Source organism: Entelurus aequoreus, linkage group LG07 (assembly GCF_033978785.1).
Source record: "Entelurus aequoreus isolate RoL-2023_Sb linkage group LG07, RoL_Eaeq_v1.1, whole genome shotgun sequence".
In the NCBI taxonomy this organism is placed as follows: Eukaryota; Metazoa; Chordata; class Actinopteri; order Syngnathiformes; family Syngnathidae; genus Entelurus; species Entelurus aequoreus.
This window is the reverse complement of record NC_084737.1, coordinates 18,830,156-18,853,774: the sequence shown is the minus strand read 5'-3', so window position 1 is coordinate 18,853,774 and position 23,619 is coordinate 18,830,156. Positions and strand designations below refer to the sequence as shown.

The 23,619-nt window shown below is 40.6% G+C and overlaps 1 protein-coding gene across 1 annotated transcript in view; it reads left to right on the top strand.

The window, feature by feature from the left end:
- hspg2 (heparan sulfate proteoglycan 2) overlaps positions 1 to 23,619 on the top strand; it is a 337,691-nt gene that overhangs the window by 150,235 nt on the left and 163,837 nt on the right. The window contains exons 13-26 of the mRNA XM_062052774.1: positions 53 to 210; positions 277 to 414; positions 486 to 649; positions 2,869 to 3,048; positions 3,131 to 3,327; positions 8,847 to 8,994; positions 9,093 to 9,220; positions 9,305 to 9,391; positions 11,911 to 11,969; positions 12,137 to 12,195; positions 14,726 to 14,866; positions 14,933 to 15,106; positions 21,612 to 21,791; positions 21,860 to 21,978. Coding sequence (XP_061908758.1) covers positions 53 to 210; positions 277 to 414; positions 486 to 649; positions 2,869 to 3,048; positions 3,131 to 3,327; positions 8,847 to 8,994; positions 9,093 to 9,220; positions 9,305 to 9,391; positions 11,911 to 11,969; positions 12,137 to 12,195; positions 14,726 to 14,866; positions 14,933 to 15,106; positions 21,612 to 21,791; positions 21,860 to 21,978 — 1,932 coding nt within the window. The remainder of the gene's footprint in view (positions 1 to 52; positions 211 to 276; positions 415 to 485; positions 650 to 2,868; positions 3,049 to 3,130; positions 3,328 to 8,846; positions 8,995 to 9,092; positions 9,221 to 9,304; positions 9,392 to 11,910; positions 11,970 to 12,136; positions 12,196 to 14,725; positions 14,867 to 14,932; positions 15,107 to 21,611; positions 21,792 to 21,859; positions 21,979 to 23,619) is intronic.

Sequence of the window (23,619 nt, the reverse complement as noted above, 5' to 3'; positions counted from 1 at the left end):
CATGAGACGTAAATATGCTGGATATCAATGTGTTCTATCTGTATCGCACCAGAATCTCTATGACCAACGAGAACGGTCGCGGCACCCTCACCATACGCGACGTGAAGGAGGCGGACCAGGGGGCCTACACCTGCGAGGCCATCAACGCCAAAGGCTTAGTGTTCGGCATTCCCGACGGAGTCCTGACCCTCACCACCAATCCCGACTCAGGTAGACTTCAGCAGACACTTTTCTTCCTGCGCGAGTGGAAGTAAGACGGTGAGTTGTCCCAACAAGACTGCCCAGGTGGTCACTTCAGCGTGGAGGGCCGTTGCGTTTCCTGTTTCTGCGCCGGAATCACCAAGAACTGCAAGAACACCGGGCGCTACCGCAACCAGATCAGTCTGCGCTTCACCCAAGAGGACGACTTCAAAGGTAGGGTTTCGGTCTTTACATTCAGCCTGTTAAAGATGGCGCACTGATGTTGTCTGTCCTGCACCCGGCAGGGGTGAACGTCACCTACCCATCCAGGCCGGGCACACCTCCTCTGTCCTCCACGCAGCTGCTCGTCAACCCTGAGATGGAGGAGTTCCAGCTGGTGGATTTGTCTCGTCGTTTTCTCAACCTGGATTCTTTCTGGACCTTGCCTCGCCAGTTTCTTGGCAACAAGGTGTGACTTCTGCAAAAGTGCCTTTCTGTTTGACATGAAACAACGTTGAGAAATTGTCGAATTAGGGCCTGACGTTGAGCAACTCAAACTTAACGTTGAAACAACATACTTTTTGACGACATTTGATCAATGTTGGGTTCTGGGACCGTTGAAATGTGGTCATTTCCCAACCAATATTATACAACACAAATACAACGTTGAAACAACATGCTTTTCGACAACGTTTATTCAATGTTGGGTTCTGGCACCATTGAAATTTGGTCATTTACCAACCAATATTCTACAACACAAATGCAATGTTGAAACAACGTGCTTTTTGACAAAGTTTAATCAATTTTGGGGTCTGACGTTGATTTGACCATTGAAATTTGGTAATTTCCCAACCAATATTCTACAACCCAATGACAACGTTGAAACATGTTTTTTGACAACGTTTATTGAATGTCAGGTTGTGACGTTGATTTGACCATTGAAATTTGGTTATTTTCCAACCAATATTCTGCAACACAACTATAACGTTGAAACAACATGCTTTTTGACAATGTTTAATCAATGTTAGGTTTTGACGTTGAATTTACCGTTGAAATTTGGTCATTTCCCAACCAGTATTCTACAACACAAATACAACGTTGAAACAACATGCTTTTTGACAATGTTCAATTAATGTTGGGTTCTGACGTGGATTTGACCATTGAATTTTGGTCATTTCCCAACCAATATTCTACAATACAAATATAACGTTGAAACAACATGCTTTTTGACAACGTTTAATCAATGTTAGGTTCTGACGTTGATTTGACTGTAGAAACTTGTTCATTTCCCAACCAATATTCTACAACACAAATACAACATTGAAACAACATGCTTTTTGACAACGTTTATTCAATGTTGGGTTCTGGCACCATTGAAATTTGGTCATTTCCCAACCAATACTCTACAACAGTGGTCCCCGGTACCGGTCCGCGGCTCGATTAGTACCGGGCTGCACAAGAAATTATTATTATTATTATTATTATTTGTATTTTTTTTAAATTAAGTCAACATAAAAAACACAATATATACATTATATATCAATATAGATCAATACAGTCTGCAGGGATACAGTCCGTAAGCACACATGACGCTGCTGACCCGTGTCCGCTCGGGATGGTTCCTGCTGGCCCCACTATGGACTGGACTTCCGCTGATGTGTTGGATCCGCTGTGGACTGGACTTTCACAATATTATGTCAGACCCACTCGACATCCATTGCTTTCGGTCTCCCCTCTAGTGGGGGGGGGGGGGTTACCCACATATGCGGTCCTCTCCAAGGTTTCTCATAGTCATTCACATTGACGTCCCACTGAGGTGAGTTTTCCTTGCCCGTATGTGGACTCTGTACCGAGGATGTCGTTGTGGCTTGTACAGCCCTTTGAGACACTTGTGATTTAGGGCTATATAAATAAACATTGATTGATTGATTGATTGATATTTCTTTATGAAAAAAAAAAAAAAAAAACCCTTCCGTGGGACAAATTTTCAAGCGTTGACTGGTCCGCAGCTACAAAAAGGTTGGGGACCACTGCTCTACAACACAAATACAACGTTGAAACAACATGCTTTTGGACAACGTTTATTCAATGTCAGGTTGTGATGTTGATTTGACCATTGAAATGTGGTCATTTCCCAACCAATATTCTACAACACAAATACAACGTTGAAACAACATGCTTTTGGACAACGTTTATTCAATGTCAGGTTGTGATGTTGATTTGACCATTGAAATGTGGTCATTTCCCAACCAATATTCTACAACACAAATACAACGTTGAAACAACATGCTTTTTGACAACGTTTATTCAATGTCAGGTTCTGAAGTTATTTGACCACTGAAATTTGGGCATTTCCCAACCAATATTCCCATTGAAAATGAACGGGACATTTCCCACAATTCCCACATTTTTCAACCTATTCAAACCATTCCAACATCAACACATTCCACTCATCCTGGACATTCATGCTGACACTTTCCCAAGTTCCAAACCAAATTCCGGTTTTCCTGGAAATTCAAACTCTTCAACATTCAAACTATTCTTACATTCATACTACACTTTGTCAGCATTTCAGTTCAACTTCAGCATCGGAGCATTCACACATCATCTAGTTGTGGTCAATGAAATTGTGTTTTGGGAGGACTGCAGGAATATTGAAACTTGAATGAAACATCCGTCTGTTTTCAGATCGACTCCTACGGAGGATCCTTGAAGTTCAAGGTGCGTTACATTTTGGCCCGCGGCCTGTCGGAGCCCGTGGACAAGCCGGACGTCATCCTGGTGGGAAACGGGCGCAGGCTGATATACCGCCGGGGCCGCCCCAGTCCTGCGGGCGTGGTCAACCAGAGAGAGATCCAGTTCACGGAAGTATGTGCCGGTCGCCACGTGCGTGCGCTCAGGAGAAGGAAGGTCAGGTTTGGTAACTTGAACCTGGTGTGATTCCCAAAAGGATCACTGGCAGCACTCCAGTGGCCAGCAGGTGAGCCGCGAGGACCTGATGCTGACCCTGGCCGACCTGGACAGCATCAGCATCCGCACCATCTACGACAACCACATGGTCAGCGTGGCGCTCAGCGACGTCGTCATGGATACCACCACCGTGGAGTTCAGCACCCGAGGCCACGCCAAGGATGTCGAGGAGTGCAGGTGAGGAACTTTGCTGGAGGCAAAACCTTGTTGTGGTTTGGATTGGATTTGCTTTTGTTATATTTTATATGTGAAAATGTGAAAAGACTGTCTATCCACATATTCTTGTCTCAAAGTGAGAACAATACGCAATCATTTATTGACCAAATGTGTGAATTGTGCAACTTGGAAAAATGTCCCATTCATTTCGATTGGAACTTCCTGGAAATTTGGGAAAAGTGGAATTTAAAAAAAAAAAGAATGATAGCATGAATGTCCCGAATGGATGAATTGGTTGGTGTTGGAATCGTTTAAATCGGTCAAGAAATGTTGAAGTAGTAACAGTTTTTTAATTGAGAAATGGTATTACGGAATTTCCGGAAAACCAGGAATTTAAACCAACTTGTTTTGACAGTGGAACGGTTTAAATGGGATGAAAAATGTGAAAGGAGTCATCGCAACATTTTTAATTGAGAAATGGTATTACGGAATTTCCGGAAAACCAGGAATTTAAACCAACTTGTTTTTTTGTCCTGACTAAGAGAAATGTTTTGACAGTGGGATAAAAAATGTGAAAGGAGTCATCGCGCTAAAAAAGACTGGAAATAAGGTTAGGAAAAAACAGGAATTCCTGGAAATTTGTTGAACGTAGAAAAATGGTTGTTGGAATTACCAGGATGAGTTGAATTTGTTGGAGGTGTAATGGTTTAAATCGGTTGAAAAATGTGGGAATTGGGGAAGTTTTAAAAATGGAAAATTCATTTTGAATGGGAATTTCATGAAAATTTGGGAATTCCGGGAAAAGCGGGATTTTTTATGAAAATACTAAACATCTTTAATGTTGTGAATGAGTTCAAATGGTTGATGTTGGAAATTTTTCAGATCGGCCGAGAAATGTTGAAGTAGTGACATTTTTAATTGAGAAATGGTATTACGGAATTTCCGGAAAACCAGGAATTTAAATCAACTTGTTTTTTTGTCCTGACTAAGAGAAATGTTTTGACAGTGGGATAAAAAATGTGAAAGGAGTCATCGCACTAAAAAAGACTGGAAATAAGGTTAGAAAAAAACAGGAATTCCTGGAAATGTGTTGAACGTGGAAAAATGGTTGTTGGAATTACCAGGATGAGTTGAATTTGTTGGAGGTGTAATGGTTTAAATCGGTTGAAAAATGTGGGAATTGGGGAAGTTTTAAAAATGGAAAATTCATTTTGAATGGGAATTTCATGAAAATTTGGGAATTCCGGGAAAAGCGGGATTTTTAATGAAAATACTAAACATCTTTAATGTTGTGAATGAGTTCAAATGGTTGATGTTGGAAATTTTTCAGATCGGTCGAGAAATGTTGAAGTAGTGACATTTTTAATTGAGGAATGGTATTACGGAATTCCTGGAATTTTTCATGGGAATTCTAGAAAATCCGGGCATTTTTTTGAATTATTGAAAGAGAGCACATAATTCCTGAACAGGTTGAATATTTTGAAGTTGGAACAATTTGAATCGGATTAAAAAAATGGGGGAGTTGTGGAACTTTGAAAAATGTCCCATTCTTTTCAATGGAAATTTCATGAAAATTTGGGAATTCCGGGAAAAGCGGGATTTTTTTGGAAAATGCTAAACATTTTTAATGTTGTGAATGAGTGGATGTTGGAAATGTTTCAAATAGGTTGAGAAAAGTTGAAGTAGTAACATTTTTAATTGAAAAATGGTATTACGGAATTCCTGGAATTTCGGGGAAAACTGCAATTTTTACAGTTCAAAACACAACTTTGTTTTTTGTCCTGATTAAGAGGAATGATTTGACAGTGGAACGGTTGAAGTGGGTTGAAAAATGTGGGAGGAGTAGTCGACAGAAAACAGGGTGAAAATAGAGTTTGGAAAACTGGGAATTCCTGGAATTTTTTTGAACTTGGAAAAATTAGGGCACCGCCGTGGACCTGGCTGGGGACCTGTGGCCCACATATCCCCGGCATCCGGCCGCAGCGTCAGGCGTGGGCGGGAAGAAGCAAGCCTGAGCAGTTGGAAAATATCATCCAGCTTTGATCTCTTGCTGTAAGCTAATGCTAGCTATAAGCTAATGCTAGCTATAAGCTAATGCTAGCTATAAGCTAACTCCAGCGAGTAAGAACGGACGTTTTTTGGGAGCATCTTCTAAGGTTCTCTGTGGTATTCACTCCGCCAGTTAGCAACTCCAGTTATGCTAGCGTCCTAAACTGCAAGAAAAAGGCAGCTCATACCTCCAAATACTCGCAAGTTGAGGTACCGCCGTGTTTTATTTCAAGCCACCTTTGGAAGTCGTTTAAACTAATATTGATTATTAATGACATCGTTTGTGGCGGCACTCCAAATAATGGTCTTTGACGGATCCCAGATGTCCTCCTGGATATACGGGACTGTCCTGTCAGAAGTGTTCTTTTGCTATAAGCTAATGCTAGCTATAAGCTAACTCCAGCGAGTAAGAACGGACGTTTTTTGGGAGCATCTTCTAAGGTTCTCTGTGGTATTCACTCCGCCAGTTAGCAACTCCAGTTATGCTAGCGTCCTAAACTGCAACAAAAAGGCCGCTCATACCTCCAAATACTCGCAAGTTGAGGTACCGCCGTGTTTTATTTCAAGCCACCTTTGGAAGTCGTTTAAACTAATATTGATTATTAATGACATCGTTTGTGGCGGCACTCCAAATAATGGTCTTTGACGGATCCCAGATGTCCTCCTGGATATACGGGACTGTCCTGTCAGAAGTGTTCTTTTGCTATAAGCTAATGCTAGCTATAAGCTAATGCTAGCTATAAGCTAACTCCAGCGAGTAAGAACGAACGTTTTTTGGGAGCATCTTCTAAGGTTCTCTGTGGTATTCACTCCGCCAGTTAGCAACTCCAGTTATGCTAGCGCCCTAAACTGCAAGAAAAAGGCAGCTCATACCTCCAAATACTCGCAAGTTGAGGTACCGCCGTGTTTTATTTCAAGCCACCTTTGGAAGTCGTTTAAACTAATATTGATTATTAATGACATCGTTTGTGGCGGCACTCCAAATAATGGTCTTTGACGGATCCCAGATGTCCTCCTGGATATACGGGCCTGTCCTGTCAGAAGTGTTCTTTTGCTATAAGCTAATGCTAGCTATAAGCTAATGCTAGCTATAAACTAATGCTAGCTATAAGCTAACTCCAGCGAGTAAAAACGGACGTTTTTGGGAGCATCTTCTAAGGTTCTCTGTGGTATTCACTCCGCCAGTTAGCAACTCCAGTTATGCTAGCGTCCTAAACTGCAAGAAAAAGGCAGCTCATACCTCCAAATACTCGCAAGTTGAGGTACCGCCGTGTTTTATTTCAAGCCACCTTTGGAAGTCGTTTAAACTAATATTGATTATTAATGACATCGTTTGTGGCGGCACTCCAAATAATGGTCTTTGACGGATCCCAGATGTCCTCCTGGATATACGGGACTGTCCTGTCAGAAGTGTTCTTTTGCTATAAGCTAATGCTAGCTATAAGCTAATGCTAGCTATAAGCTAACTCCAGCGAGTAAGAACGAACGTTTTTTGGGAGCATCTTCTAAGGTTCTCTGTGGTATTCACTCCGCCAGTTAGCAACTCCAGTTATGCTAGCGTCCTAAACTGCAACAAAAAGGCCGCTCATACCTCCAAATACTCGCAAGTTGAGGTACCGCCGTGTTTTATTTCAAGCCACCTATGGAAGTCGTTTAAACTAATATTGATTATTAATGACATCGTTTGTGGCGGCACTCCAAATAATGGTCTTTGGCGGATCCCAGATGTCCTCCTGGATATACGAGCCTGTCCTGTCAGAAGTGTTCTTTTGCTATAAGCTAATGCTAACTATAAGCTAATGCTAGCTATAAGCTAACTCCAGCGAGTAAGAACGGACGTTTTTAGGGAGCATCTTCTAAGGTTCTCTGTGGTATTCACTCCGCCAGTTAGCAAATCCAGTTATGCTAGCGTCCTAAACTGCAAGAAAAAGGCCGCTCATACCTCCAAATACTCGTAAGTTGAGGTACCGCCGTGTTTTATTTCAAGCCACCTTTGGAAGTCGTTTAAACTAATATTGATTATTAATGACATCGTTTGTGGCGGCACTCCAAATAATGGTCTTTGACGGATCCCAGATGTCCTCCTGGATATACGGGACTGTCCTGTCAGAAGTGTTCTTTTGCTATAAGCTAATGCTAGCTATAAGCTAATGCTAGCTATAAGCTAACTCCAGCGAGTAAGAACGAACGTTTTTTGGGAGCATCTTCTAAGGTTCTCTGTGGTATTCACTCCGCCAGTTAGCAACTCCAGTTATGCTAGCGTCCTAAACTGCAAGAAAAAGGCCGCTCATACCTCCAAATACTCGCAAGTTGAGGTACCGCCGTGTTTTATTTCAAGCCACCTTTGGAAGTCATTTAAACTAATATTGATTATTAATGACATCGTTTGTGGCGGCACTCCAAATAATGGTCTTTGGCGGATCCCAGATGTCCTCCTGGATATACGAGCCTGTCCTGTCAGAAGTGTTCTTTTGCTATAAGCTAATGCTAACTATAAGCTAATGCTAGCTATAAGCTAACTCCAGCGAGTAAGAACGGACGTTTTTTGGGAGCATCTTCTAAGGTTCTCTGTGGTATTCACTCCGCCAGTTAGCAACTCCAGTTATGCTAGCGTCCTAAACTGCAACAAAAAGGCCGCTCATACCTCCAAATACTCGCAAGTTGAGGTACCGCCGTGTTTTATTTCAAGCCACCTTTGGAAGTCGTTTAAACTAATATTGATTATTAATGACATCGTTTGTGGCGGCACTCCAAATAATGGTCTTTGGCGGATCCCAGATGTCCTCCTGGATATACGGGCCTGTCCTGTCAGAAGTGTTCTTTTGCTCTAAGCTAATGCTAGCTATAAGCTAATGCTAGCTATAAACTAATGCTAGCTATAAGCTAACTCCAGCGAGTAAAAACGGACGTTTTTGGGAGCATCTTCTAAGGTTCTCTGTGGTATTCACTCCGCCAGTTAGCAACTCCAGTTATGCTAGCGTCCTAAACTGCAAGAAAAAGGCAGCTCATACCTCCAAATACTCGCAAGTTGAGGTACCGCCGTGTTTTATTTCAAGCCACCTTTGGAAGTCGTTTAAACTAATATTGATTATTAATGACATCGTTTGTGGCGGCACTCCAAATAATGGTCTTTGGCGGATCCCAGATATCCTCCTGGATATACGAGCCTGTCCTTTCAGAAGTGTTCTTTTGCTATAAGCTAATGCTAACTATAAGCTAATGCTAGCTATAAGCTAACTCCAGCGAGTAAGAACGGACGTTTTTAGGGAGCATCTTCTAAGGTTCTCTGTGGTATTCACTCCGCCAGTTAGCAACTCCAGTTATGCTAGCATCCTAAAGCGCAACAAAAAGGCCGCTCATACCTCCAAATAAAATTGAGGTACCGCCGTATTTTATTTCAAGCCCCCTTTGGAAGTCGTTTAAAGTAATATTGATTATTAATGACATCATTTGTGGCGGCACTCATAATAATGGCCTTTGACGGATCCTAGATGTCCTCCTGGATATACGGGCCTGTCCTGTCAGATGTGCTCCTCTGGCTTCGAGCGTGTCCCCGGGGGCTCCTACCTGGGCACCTGCGCCGGCTGCAACTGTAACGGACACGCCAGCGCCTGCGATCCAATCAGCGGACACTGTCTGGTGAGCGTCTCGTTGACGGGAGCTACCTTACCACCCGTCTCCCTTCCTTTCCCTGGCTGTCGACGTTGACTTTTCTGCCTCTCGCTCCTCTGCCGCAGAGCTGCCAGCACAACACAGAAGGGCCACAGTGCCAAAAGTGTCGGCCGGGGTACTTCGGAGACCCGAGTCGAGGCCGGTCCGACGACTGCAAGCCCTGCCCTTGTCCGTACTACGAAACCTCCCGCCGGTAATCTGTGCTCACTCGCAGATTTCAACACAATGGCGCATTCATTCCGCACGCTACTTATTAACCCGCTGGTTCACCCCGCAGGTTCTCCGACACCTGCTTCCTGGACTCGGACCAGCAGCCGACATGCGACGCCTGCAGGCCCGGCTACACGGGAAGACGCTGTGAAAAGTGAGAGAATGAAACAAAAGATCATGTTTGGCCTAACAATTAGATCCCGAGGATGACGATTCGATTCAGAATCGCTTGTCGCAATGTAATATTAGCTTTATTGATTATAATGAAACTGTTTTCAAAATAAGTTTCAGGTTAAAGAAATCACCATCTGCTTGCTTGGAGACGGCCAAGAAATTGATTATTCTAATAAAAAAAAAAGAAAAAATATTTACATTTAAAAAAAAAAAAAGTTGTAATTTATTTTTGAAAATTAGCCCTTTAAAACCTAAACCAGGGGTCCCCAAATTTTTGACTCAGGGGCCGCATTGGGTTAAAAAAATTTGGCCGGGGGCCGGGCTGTATATATATATATATATATATATATATATATATATATATATATATATATATATATATATATACCGTATTTCCTTGAATAGCCGCAGGGGCGCTAATTAATTTAAAACCTCTTCTCACTCCTGCGGTTACCAAAACCATACGGAATGAGCAAGCATGCTCTAATTATTTTAAAACCTCTTCTCACTCCGGCGCATACCTTATCATTAAAAACACATTTAATAAAAAAAACGTTATTATGATCTTACCTTTACTTGTAGATGGGTCCATGTGCAGCTGCTTCTGATCAAAGGCAGTCTTTCTCATCTTTCTTCAATTTTAAAAGTCTCTGGAGATATTCCTTTAATTATTACCTCCTGCTTCGATTGAAAGTCCAGTTTAGAAAACGGTTTTATTTTAGATATGTAATCCTCCATGTTAAAAGTGCAAGCAAACAATTGCTGCATGCTTGCTGCTTGTTGTCTTCTTCTGCAGTACCTGTCTCCTGCAGTACTGGTAGTCGCAAGAAGGATCGCTAGCGCCCTCTACCACCTGGAGGCGGGAGTCATTTAATGACTCATATTTGACCCGGCGGAAGTGCCAAGCATGCGCTAATTATTTTGCGAAACGAGTTTGACCCGGCTGTAATTCTAGGCAGGCGAATACTATATTCCCGGCGCCAATTCAAGGAAATACGGTATATATATATATATATATATATATATACATATATATATATATATATATATATATATATATATATATATATATATATATATATATATATATATATATATATATATATATATATATATATATATATATATATATATATATATATAAAAAAAAATTATATATATATATATATATATACACACATATAATATATATGTATATAATATATATATATATATATATATATATATATATATATATATATATATATATATATATACTGTATATATGTATATATATATATATATATATATATATATATATATATATATATATTATATACATATATATTATATGTGTGTATATATATATATATATATATACACACATATAATATATATGTATATAATATATATATATATATATATATATATGTATATATATATATATATATATATATATATATATATACTGTATATATATATATACATATATATACATATAATATGTATATATATATATATATATATATATATATATGTATATATATATATATATATATATATATATATATATATATATATATATATATATATATATATATATATATATATATATATATATATATATGGGCTGCAACTAACAATTAATTTGATTATTTGATTAATCTGTCGATTATTACTTCGATTAATCGATTAATAATCGGATAAAAGAGACAAACTACATTTCTATCCTTTCCAGTATTTTATTGGAAAAAAACAGCATACTGGTACCATACTTATTTTTATTATTGTTTCTCAGCTGTTTGTACATGTTGCAGTTTATAAATAAAGGTTTATAAAAAAAATTTTTAAAAATTGCCTCTGCGCATGCACATAGCATAGATCCAACGAATCGATGACTAAATTAATCGCCAACTATTTTTATAATTGATTTTAATCGATTTAATCGATTAGTTGTTGCAGCCCTAATACATATATATATATACATATATACATATACAGTATATATATATATATACATATATATATATATATATATATATATATATATATATATATATATATATATATATATATATATATATATATATATATATATATATGTATATATATATATATATATATATATGTATATATATATATATATATATATATATATATATATATATATATATATATATATATATATATATATATATATATATATATATATATATATAAAATGTTGTATAAAAACAACTCTATATATATAGCGTTGTTTTTAGACAACGTTTTAAAAGGCATGTTACATGTTACTGGTGATGTTTTTGGGGGGGCCAAAAACGATTAAAAAGTTTTAATTATTTTCAATTGTTTTTTTTTTTGGTTGATTGGAGATGGCCTACAAATTTTTTGTAAATAAATTATTTAAAAAAAATATATATATATGTGTATATTTACATTTTTTAAATCCAATTGCATATGGATGTGAATAGATTAATGTTGTATTTTACATTGTTAACTACCATCTCTATCTTGCAGATGTGCTCCTGGTTACCAAGGCAACCCCCTCCTGCTAAATGGAAAATGTGCTCCTCTGCGTGAGTGCCCCTTTCTAACATTTGCAGTTGTTTCAGTAGAATGTGCTAATGGCACAGGTATGCGGCGCTGGTGGAACACTCCCACGTGAACTTTCCCCCTCCGCGTGTCTTCATCTTTCCACTTTCCACTTTCCACTGTCCCCCCCCACCCCCCACCCCCCCTGCAGAAACCAAGTGCGATAACAGAGGAAGCATCAGCTCCAACAGCAGGCCCTGCAGCTGCAAGGTAGACCAGGCATGCTCCTCAACCTTTGGGAAGATAGCAACCATTTACATTTACACTTTAGTATACCAGTACTAAGGAATTGAAAGAGTACTATACTGCCTGTGAAAAATACTGGTATTCCTTGGTGACATTGCTGCTAATATGAGCCCAGGCGCTTGTGAGTCGACACACACACAGAGCACTTACAAGTGGAGACAGAAGAAGGAAACACTGCAAGTTGTGCTTTAAAACATAGCTGGCTGGCGGCTAACGTCCCTCCACAGTGTTTGAGCTACTTCTAAATGACTAATCCTGGCCTCCATGGCGACAAATAAAGTAAGTTTGTTACAAGTACCATTATCACTGGAGGATGATAAATAGCTAATCATGCTTCACTGCGCACCGTAAGAGGATACAATAGCGCACTGCTAACAGCAAGCTAGCACTTCTAAATGTAAACAAACAGGTGGATCTATACAGATATATAATTACATTATCACAAAATCTTTTGTTATTGTTTATAAAGTCAATAAATACGTCCCTGGACACAGGAGAACTTTAGTTATGATCAATCTATAATCCTGGAACTACTTGGTATCAGATCCATACCCAAATGTGCAGTATCAGCCAAAACTGATGTAAAGCATTAAAGAAGAGAAGAATACGTGATTATTACATTTGAACAGAAGTGTAGATAGAACAAGTTCAAACGGGAAGTGATCAGATATTAACAGGAACAAGTACAAAACCCAGAACCAGTGAAGTTGGCACGTTGTGTAAATGGTAAATAAAAACAGAATACAATGATTAGAAAATTATTTTCAACCTATATTCAATTGAATAGACTGCAAAGACAACATATTTCACGTTTGAACTGCAAACATTTGTAATTTTTTGCAAATATTAGCTCATTTGGAGTTTGATGCCTTTCCAAAAAGCTGGCACAGGTGGCAAAAAAGACTGAGAAAGTTGAGGAATGCTCATCAAACACTTATTTGGAACGTCCCACAGGTGAACAGGCTAATTGGGAACAGGTGGGTGCCATGATTGGGTATAAAAGCAGCTTCCATGAAATGCTCAGTCATTCACAAACAAGGATGGGGCGAGTGTCACCACTTTGTGAACAAATGCGTGAGCAAATTGTCCAACAGTTTAAGAACAACATTTCTCAACCAGCTATTGCAAGGAATTTAGGGATTTCACCATTCTACGGTCTCTAATATCATCAAGAGGTTCAGAGAATCTGGAGAAATCATTGCACGTAAGCGGTGACATTACGGAACTTCAATCTGCATCAAAAAGCCACTTCAGTGTGTAAAGGATATCACCACATGGGCTCAGGTACACTTCAAAAAACCACTTTCAGTAACTACAGTTGGTCGCTACATCTGTTTGTGCAAGTTAAAACTCTACTATGCAAAGCGAAAGCCATTTATCAACAACACCCAGAAATGCTTCGCTGGGCCCGAGCTCATCTAAGATGGACTGATGCGAAGTGGAAAAGTGCTCTGTGGTCTGACGAGTCCACATTTCAAATTGTTTTTGGAAACTGTGGACGTCGTGTCCTCCGGACCAAAGAGGAAAAGAACCATCCGGATTGTTACAGGCGCAAAGTTCAAAAGCCAGCATCTGTGATGGTATGGGGGTGTATTAGTGCCCAAGGCATGGGTAACTTATACATCTGTGAAGGCACCATTAATGCTGAAAGGTACATACAGGTTTTGGAGCAGCATATGTTGCCATCCAAGCAACGTTACCATGGACGCCCCTGCTTATTTCAGCAAGACAATGCCAAGCCACGTGTTACAACGGCGTGGCTTCATAGTAAAAGAGTGCGGGTACTAGACTGGCCTGCCTGTAGTCCAGACCTGTCTCCCATTGAAAATGTGTGGCGCAATATGAAGCCTAAAATACCACAAGGGAGACCCCAGACTGTTGAACAACTTAAGCTGTACATCAAGCAAGAATGGGAAAAAATTCCACCTGAAAAGCTTAAAAAATTGGTCTCCTCAGTTCCCAAACGTTTACTAAGTGTTGTTAAAAGGAAAGGCCATGTAACACAGTGGTAAAAATGCCCCTGTGACTACTTTTTTGCAATGTGTTGCTGCCATTAAATTCTAAGTTAATGATTATATCCACACAAAAAAACAACCAACATTAAATATCTTGTCTTTGCAGTCTATTCAATTGAATATAAGTTGAAAAGGATTTGCAAACCATTGTATTCTGTTTTTATTTACCATTTACACAACGTGCCAACTTCACTGGTTTTGGGTTTTGTAGATGAATAATGTTGACAAAATAAAACGACACAATATGTTACTGCATACGTCAGCAGACTAATTAGAAGTCTTTGTTTGTTTACTTCCTACTAAAAGACAAGTTGTCGAGTATGTTCAACATCTTATTTACTCCATAAATCGTTCTTTGATCACAATAAGAAACATATGTTTTTTTTAGTTAAAATAAAGCCTTTATTTTGAAGAGGTGGTTTGTACACTTCTGTATTGAAGAAAGAAAGGTGGCACATGACTTCTTGTTGGCGTTGCAGAACAACGTGGCGGGCGCGCAGTGTGACGAGTGCAAGCCCGGCTTCTTCCATCTCTCGGGGATCAACCCCGAGGGCTGTCTGCCTTGTTTCTGCATGGGCGTCACCAAGCAGTGCGCCAGCTCCACTTGGAGTCGGGATCAGGTAGGACTTCCTAGATGGAGGGGGAAAGTGCTCCCCCGGAGTTCCAACTCAGGTGTGATCTTCCAGGTGCGAGGAGGAGTGAACGGGCAGCTTTTTAGCCTCACCAACGGCGGCAACAGCAGAACTATCACCGAGGGCATCTCTCAGAGGGGCCCCTCTGAGGTGGTCTACCGCTACTTCTCCACTATCCCCAAGGACATCTACTACTGGGTCCTGCCGGAGAGCTTCAGAGGAGATAAGGTGAGATCAAGCAAGGGGAAGCGGGTTTCATTCAGCTCCATTTCTCCGGTCTTTCTGTCGCACACGCTCGTGTCTCGACATGTCGGTTCCTGGACCTGCCCGCACGGCAGAGCTTCCTTTGAAGCTCCAGTTGGCAGAGAAGCACAGATGTCTGGTGACTTCCCGCTCACGGTCGGAGTCTGGGCGGGGAAATACCTTTCAAGCATTACCCTGAGAAAATTTGTTTTTTTTTGTGTTTGCAAAGCACAACAACTACTGTATTTCCTTGGACTGTAGAGCGCATGGGACTATAAGCCACACCCACTGGATTTTAGATAAAAAAATTAAAATAAATCATATATAAGTCGCACCTGACTATAAGCCGCAGTTGGAAAATTAGTTATTTACACAGAAATATTCTGTAAATGTTTATTTACATACCTTAAAGCCCTACTGAAATGAAATTGTCTTATTTAAACGGGGATAGCAGGTCCATTCTATGTGTCATACTTGATCATTTTGCAATATTGCCATATTTTTGCTGAAAGGATTTAGTAGAGAACATCGACGATAAAGTTCGCAACTTTTGGTCGCTGATAAAAAAAAAGCCTTGCCTGTACCGGAAGTAGCGTGACGTCACAGGTTGTGGAGCGCCTCACATCTGCACATTGTTTACAATCATGGCCACCAGCAGCGAGAGCGATTCGGACCGAGAAAGCGACGATTACCCCATTAATTTGAGCGAGGATGAAAGATTCGTGGATGAGGAAAGTGAGAGTGAAGGATTAGAGGGCAGTGGAAGCGATTCAGATAGGGAAGATGCTGTGAGAGGCGGGTGGGACCTGATATTCAGCTGGGAATGACTAAAACAGTAAATAAACACAAGACATACACTACTGTTCAAAAGTTTGGGATCACCCAAACAATTTTGTGGAATAGCCTTCATTTCTAAGAACAAGAATTGACTGTCGAGTTTCAGATAAAAGTTCTCTTTTTCTGGCCATTTTGAGCGTTTAATTGACCCCACGAATGTGATGCTCCAGAAACTCAATCTGCTCAAAGGAAGGTCAGTTTTGTAGCTTCTGTAACGAGCTAAACTGTTTTCAGATGTGTGAACATGATTGCACAAGGGTTTTCTAATCATCAATTAGCCTTCTGAGCATACACATTGTACCATTAGAACACTGGAGTGATAGTTGCTGGAAATGGGCCTCTATACACCTATGTAGATATTGCACCAAAAACCAGACATTTGCAGCTAGAATAGTCATTTACCACATTAGCAATGTATAGAGTGTATTTCTTTAAAGTTAAGACTAGTTTAAAGTTATCTTCATTGAAAAGTACAGTGCTTTTCCTTCAAGAATAAGGACATTTCAATGTGACCCCAAACTTTTGAACGGTAGTGTATATATACTCTATTAGCCACAACACAACCAGGCTTATATTTAATATGCCACAAATTAATCCGCATAACAAACACTTTCCCCCTCCCGTCCATATAACCCACCAATACAACTCAAACACCCGCACAACACACTCAATCCCACAGCCCAAAGTACCGTTCACCTCCGTAAAGTTCATACAGCACATATATTTCCCCAAAGTTACGTACGTGACATGCACATAGCGGCACGCACATACGGGCAAGCGATCAAATGTTTGGAAGCCAAAGCTGCGTACTCTCGGTAGCGCGTCTGCTATCCAACTCAAAGTCCTCCTGGTTGTGTTACTGCAGCCGGCCGCTAATACACCGCTTCCCACCTACAGCTTTCTTCTTTGCTGTCTTCATTGTTCATTAAACAAATTGCAAAAGATTCACCAACACAGATGTCCAGAATACTGTGGAATTTTGCGATGAAAACAGACGACTTAATAGCTGGCCACAATGGTGTCCCAATATGTCCGCACAATCCGTGACGTCACGCGCAAACGTCATCATACCGAGACGTTTTCAGCAGAATATTTCACGGGAAATTTAAAATTGCACTTTACTAATCTAACCCAGCCGTATTGGCATGTGTTGCAATGTTAAGATTTCATCATTGATATATAAACTATCAGACTGCGTGGTCAGTAGTAGTGGGTTTCAGTAGGCCTTTAATTGTTTCAAAACGCTGTCTGTGACACGGCAGTAAAACGGCTGATCAAACAAAACAGAAGTCATCGCCATGGACCCACTAGCTGCGCAAGCTAGCTCTCCAATCAGCGAAACAGACTCAATAACTCCACGGTGACGTTTCGGTGAATTTACTGAGGGATTTGTGAACCTGAAACAATAGTGTTGTTGTAAGTTAGCATATTAGCTAACGCTAACAAGGCCAGCTTGATTACATTACGATAACGCTATGCATGAAAACACTCCGACGGACATCACACATGGGGCGGTTTAGTAAATAAGAATTGTTTTAGTTGTATTGTAAAACTTACAAATGTTGTTTGGTGTGATGAGCGAAGAATCCATACGAGTAGCAACGCTATGGACGGCTAAAAGACGGAACGGTACTTCTATTTCCGGTTCAAAGCTTTAAACAGCAATAATTTGCATTCATCCAGCAGCACCTGCAGTGAGCGAACTCATCCAAAAGATGGCGCCATAGCACAAACAATAACACACCTTTTACCATATTTTTCGGACTATAAGTCGCAGTTTTTTTTCATAGTTTGGCCGGGGGTGCGACTTATACTCAGGAGCGACTTATGTGTGAAATTATTAACACATTACCGTAAAATATCAAAATAATATTATTTAGCTCATTCCCGTAAGAGACTAGACGTATAAGATTTCATGGGATTTAGCGATTAGGAGTGACAGATTGTTTGGTAAACATATAGCATGTTCTATATGTTATAGTTATTTGAATGACTCTTACCATAATATGTTACGTTAACATACCAGACACGTTCTCAGTTGGTTATTTATGCCTCATATAACGTACACTTATTCAGCCTGTTATTCACTATTCTTTATTTATTTTAAATTGCCTTTCAAATGTCTATTTTTGGTGTTGGGTTTTATCAAATTAATTTCCCCAAAAAATGCGACTTATACTCCAGTGCGACTTATATGTTTTTTCCCTTCTTTATTATGCATTTTCGGCCGGTGCGATTTATACTCTGGAGCGACTTATACTCCGAAAAATACGGTAATTGTCTTTGCATGTTTTTTATGAAAACGATTTACTTCATGGCTAAACTAATTTTGTTTGGAGTGATGAATGAAGAGTCATTTCGTGCAAAAACGCTACGGACGGTTTTACTTCCGGTTTCAGGCAGAAACAGGAAATACATTTTCAACCTGCTGCACCTGCAGCGAGCGAACTCGTCCAACAGATGGCGCCATAACGCAAACAATAACACACCTCTTCAGTATCTCTGCCGGCGTATATGAAAGCTATTTGTCCAAATCAAAACATTAAGGCCGCCAGCGAAGAAAAATCGGTAAATTAGTCGCACCGTTTTATAAGCTGCGGGGTTCAAAGCGTAGGAAAAAAGTTAGGCTGATCGAACGAAACAGAAGTCATCGTCATGGACCCACTAGCCGCGCAAGCTAGCTCTCCAATCAGCTAAACAGACTCAATAACTCCACGGTGACGTTTTGGTGAATTTTCTGAGGAATTTGTGAAAGTGAAACAATATAAAAAGAAGGCCATTGTAAGTTAATAATACCAACACAGTAAATGTTAGCATATTAGCTAATGCTAACGAGGCTAGCTTGATTACATTGCGATAGCACTTACAAATATGCATGAAAACACTCCTACAGACATCACACATTGGACGCTTTAGTAAGTAAGAATTGTTTTAGTTATATTGTAAAACTTACCAACGTTGCTTGGAGTGATGAATGAAGAATTCTTACGAGTAGAAACGCTATGGACGGCTAGAAGACGGAACAACACGTCTACTTTCGGTTCAAAGCTTTAAACAGCAGGAATTCGCAGTCATCCAGCGGCACTTGCAGTGAGCGAACTCATCCAAAAGATGGCGCCATAGCACAAACAATAACGCACCTTTTAAGTGACTGTGGATGTGTTTTAAAAAAAATCCATACGTCAGCCAGACCGTTTTACAAGCCGCAGGGTTCAAATTAGCAGCTTCTAGTCTGGAATTTAGGGTTGTCAGTTTCTCCAAAGATCCGGCTGCCTTCAAAGAGCCATAAATCCTATCTCTAATACGATTGGAAAAACTCGCTCGTTTGTTTTGTAGGAGTTTTTTGTTGTTGTTGCTATCCCCGAGAGCCATGTATGGAACGAACCCGCTTGCACCCTGTTTGAACGCGAGAGACGAAGAAGACTAACACACAGACTCTGCAATTTATCATATTTTCGGCCAAATGATGGCGTGCATTTTCATTTATCGATCGACCGATCGACTTATTGACAATCAGCCCAAGCCGAGTGCTCATGTTGCAATAAATGTGTTTACAAATAATATTTTAATGCAACATTTAAGAGTGAGCTGCTAATAATAACTGTGTTGTCCAGTTGTTGTCATGATCCGTGGTCCGGATCATGTTTTGTGTTTTCGGTTAGTTTTGGACTCCTTTAGTTCCTGTTTGTGCACCTCTGAGTTGGTTACCGTGGCTACCTATTATTTTCACATGCCTCTTGTGTTCGGGACGCTCACCTGCTGCTAATCAGAGACTAGGAGACAGGCACCAAGACTAGGAGGCAGGCACGTCGTCGGCTGCTTCCACGCCTGCCTCGCCGACGTCTGCTGCTTCCACGCCTGCCCCGACGACGACCTGCCTGCCTCCTAGTCTCTATAATAGATAGCCATGGTAACCAACTCCGAGGTGCACAAACAGGAACTTAAGGAGTCCAAAACTAACCGAAAACACAAAACATGATCCGGACCCCAGTTGTTATATTTTGCTTTCTTGTCCGAGGTGTGTCAGGAAGAAGTCTTTGCCATTAAGTTGAATGTGCCAGTCTTGTGTTTTGCTGAGTCCTACAGAGGGTTAATACTGTAAGTGTTGTACCTATTGCACACCATCGGTTTGATTGTAACGTGCTTCTTAGTTGCGGGTTCCATTTACAATTTCGAGGTGTGGAAATTGCCATGTAAAATCGCTAATGCTAATTAGTAGCACGTATATGGCATTACCAATGTATATTAGCATTTTGAAAAGTGGAGCCTTACTTTCGAGTGTTTTTTATCAGGCGTGCTTGCTTTGTTAGCATGGACAATGACGACATTACTTAAGAGGCGGTCTTCTTTGAGCACACCTGTAGCTTAAGGCGGTGCCGAGTCTGCACAGGGGCAACAAAGGGACCAAAATATGGTGCAGTTTGATTTTAGGCGAATCAGTAGGGCTGTGAGTCGTTGGGCACCACACGATTCGGTTGGATTCAGAATCGATTCTCGATTCGAAACAATTCTCGATTCAAAATCAATTATTTTTAATAACATTGGCTGCTAGTTCTATAATGAACTACATTCCTCCATTAAATAGATAAACAGCTCCGATACATTTCTGTATTTGTCACGACGGGGGGGGTCGCAGCTTGCTGCGAGGTTTGTTTCCCCGGGATGCAAACGGATCACTCCGGACAGGACTTGCAGGTAGGAACATATTTTAATCTTCTCAAGAAATCTTGGCAGGGCATGAGGTAAACAAAACAGCATAAACTATGGCGTGGAACAAACACGAAACTGTGGCATGAAACAAACACGACTCACTTGGCAAGGCATGAGGTAAACACTTAGCATAAACTACGGCATTGCATGACACAAACAATGACGCCAGGCCGACTGACTCGCAAAGGCAGGCTTAAATAATGTCTCATGATTAGAGCCAGGTGAGCGTCCTGAACACAAGAGGCAGGTGAAACTAATACGCAACCATGGCAACCAAAACAAACAAGAGTGCACAAAAAACCGGAACTATGGAGTCCAAAACTAACAGAACATAACAAAAACATGATCCGGACCACGGATCATGACAGTACCCCCTCCTTTAAGGACAGATTCCAGATGTCCAACAAAAACAAGGCAAGATCAAGAGTCATGGGAGGGCGGAGGGGGGACTTGGCGGTGGGTCGCCAGACCAAGTGTCCCCGCAACCAGCAAAGAAGAGTCATTACTTTAAGAAAGTAGTTTTATACTTGTGAGTGTTGATGACACAGCTTTGCATAAGTTGGTATTCTAGTTTCAAGCATGTTTTACTCAATATAAGTCATCAAATCTTAGCTACAAGCTGTAATATCTTACTAAGATAATTTAGGACCAAAACCCTTAAAACAAGTAAAACACTCTAACATAAAATCTGCTTAGTGAGAAGAATTATCTTATCAGACAGAAAATAAACAAATATAACCCTTATTTGAGATATTTAATCTTACTTAGATTTCAGTTTTTGCAGTGTACCATTAAGAATCACGAGTCAATAAATGGATGTTTTTGACGCCACTAGGAATCGGTACTTGGTCGTACTGACTGAATTCAGCAAGTGCCTATAAAAGTAGCTGCAACTCTTTTATTTGTTGACCTGACTTCTTGTCTCCGCCGCCTTTGCTCCCAGGTGACGGCCTACGGCGGCGAGCTGCGTTACACGGTGCGTTTTGAGCAGTTTCAGCGCTCGCTGGTGATCGACGGCCAGCCAGACGTGGTCCTCCAGGGCAACGGCATCTCCCTGGAGCACTACGCCCAGACCAAGGCCCTCCCGCGCGCCTCGCAAACCGTCACCGTGACATTCAGAGAGGTTTGTGTCGCTCGCCGGCCACTCCTGTTGCCGGGGCGCACGCTAAAGTGTCTTTTGTCTCCCGGCAGTCGGAATGGCGTCGCACCGACGGGCAGTCGTGCACGCGGGAACACCTCCTGATGGCTCTGGCCGACGTCAGCGCTTTGCTGATTCGGGCCTCGTATGCGGACAACATGGCGGAGAGCAGGTAGGAAAGGAGGTCGCATTCAAGTATTCACATTCGTTTGTGTCCTCAAAATTCTACACACAATACCCCATAATGACAATGTAAAACTTTTTTTTTTTTAATTTGAAAATTGATGGAAAATAAAAAATGACATGTTGATGCACCTTTGGCAGCAATTCCAGCCTCAAGTATTTTTGAATACGATGCCACAAACCTGGCACACCTATCTTTGGGCAGTTTTTCTCATTCCTCTTCGCAGCACCTCTGAAGCTCAAGGTGACCAAGGCCATGGAGCTACAGCATTTCTCTGTGGCGAGAGGAGAACATTCCAGAAGGACAATCCACCAATCAGGCCTGACGGAAGCCATTTCTGAGTCAAAAGTTTGCCAAAATGCACATGAAAGACTCTCAAACTAAATTCTCTGGTCTGATGCGACAAAGATTGAAGTCTTTGGTGTGAATGCCAGGCGTCATGTTTGGTGGAAACCAGGCACCGCTCATCAGCAGGCCAACACCATCCCGACAGTGACGCATGGTGGTGGCAGCATCATGCTGTGGGGGTGTTTTTCCTCGGCAGGAACTGGGGGACTGGTCAGGATAGAGGGAACGATGAATGCAGCGATGTACAGAGACATCCTGGATGGCTCCATAAGGAGCTTGAAAGCGCCCAAAGATAGGTGTGCCAAGCTTGTGGCATCGTATTCAAAAATACTTGGGCCTGGAATTGATGCCAAAGTATTGAGCAAAGTTGAGCAAATTTTTTGAATACTTATGTTCATGTGATTTATTTAGTTTTTTTTATTTTTAATACATTTGCAAAAAATAAAGGGAAAAAAAACCTTTTTACATGTCATTATGGGGTATTTTGTGTAGAATTTTGAGGGAAAAATGTGTTACATTTTGAAACTAGAAAATTTGTCAAGTGAAAGGCCGCAATTCCTGAATAGGCTGAACAGTTTGAAGGTGGAATGGTTTGAATCGGGTGAAAAATGTGGAGGAAGGTAGAACGCACCAACATCTGAAGAAGAAGAAGAATAATAAGTTGAATAACAATAATAATAATAAATAGATGAATTTTGGTGTACTCACACAACTAGAAAATTCTCGTCGAAATTTTGATGGGCCTGCTATCTGTGCTCTGGACCTCTGGCCGGGGGTCGCCAAAAGCCGCCAGACTTATTAGATGGTGTCTGAATCTGTGAGTTTTAAGTGTAACGAGCCACAGAGCTAGCCTAAAACAGTAGCAAGTTTATATAATTTATAATTTAATTTTGTGAATACTTATGTTCATGTGATTTATTTAGTTTTTTATTTTTAATTCATTTGCAAAAAATAAATGAAAAAAAAAACTTTTTGCATGTCATTATGGGGTATTTTGTGTAGAATTTTGAGGAAAAAACTGTATTACATTTTGAAATTAGAACATTTGTCAAGGGAAAGGCCGCAATTCCTGAACAGGCTGAAAGGTTTAAAGTTGGAGCGGTTTGAATCGGGTGAAAAATGTGGAAGGTAGAACGCACCAAAATCTGAAGAAGAAGTTGAAAAACAATAATAATAATAAATAAATGAATTTTGGTGTAGAAAACCATATGGGGGAAAGCTTTGGTGCACTCACACAACTAGAAAATTCCCGCGGAAATTTTGATGGGCCTGCTATCTGTG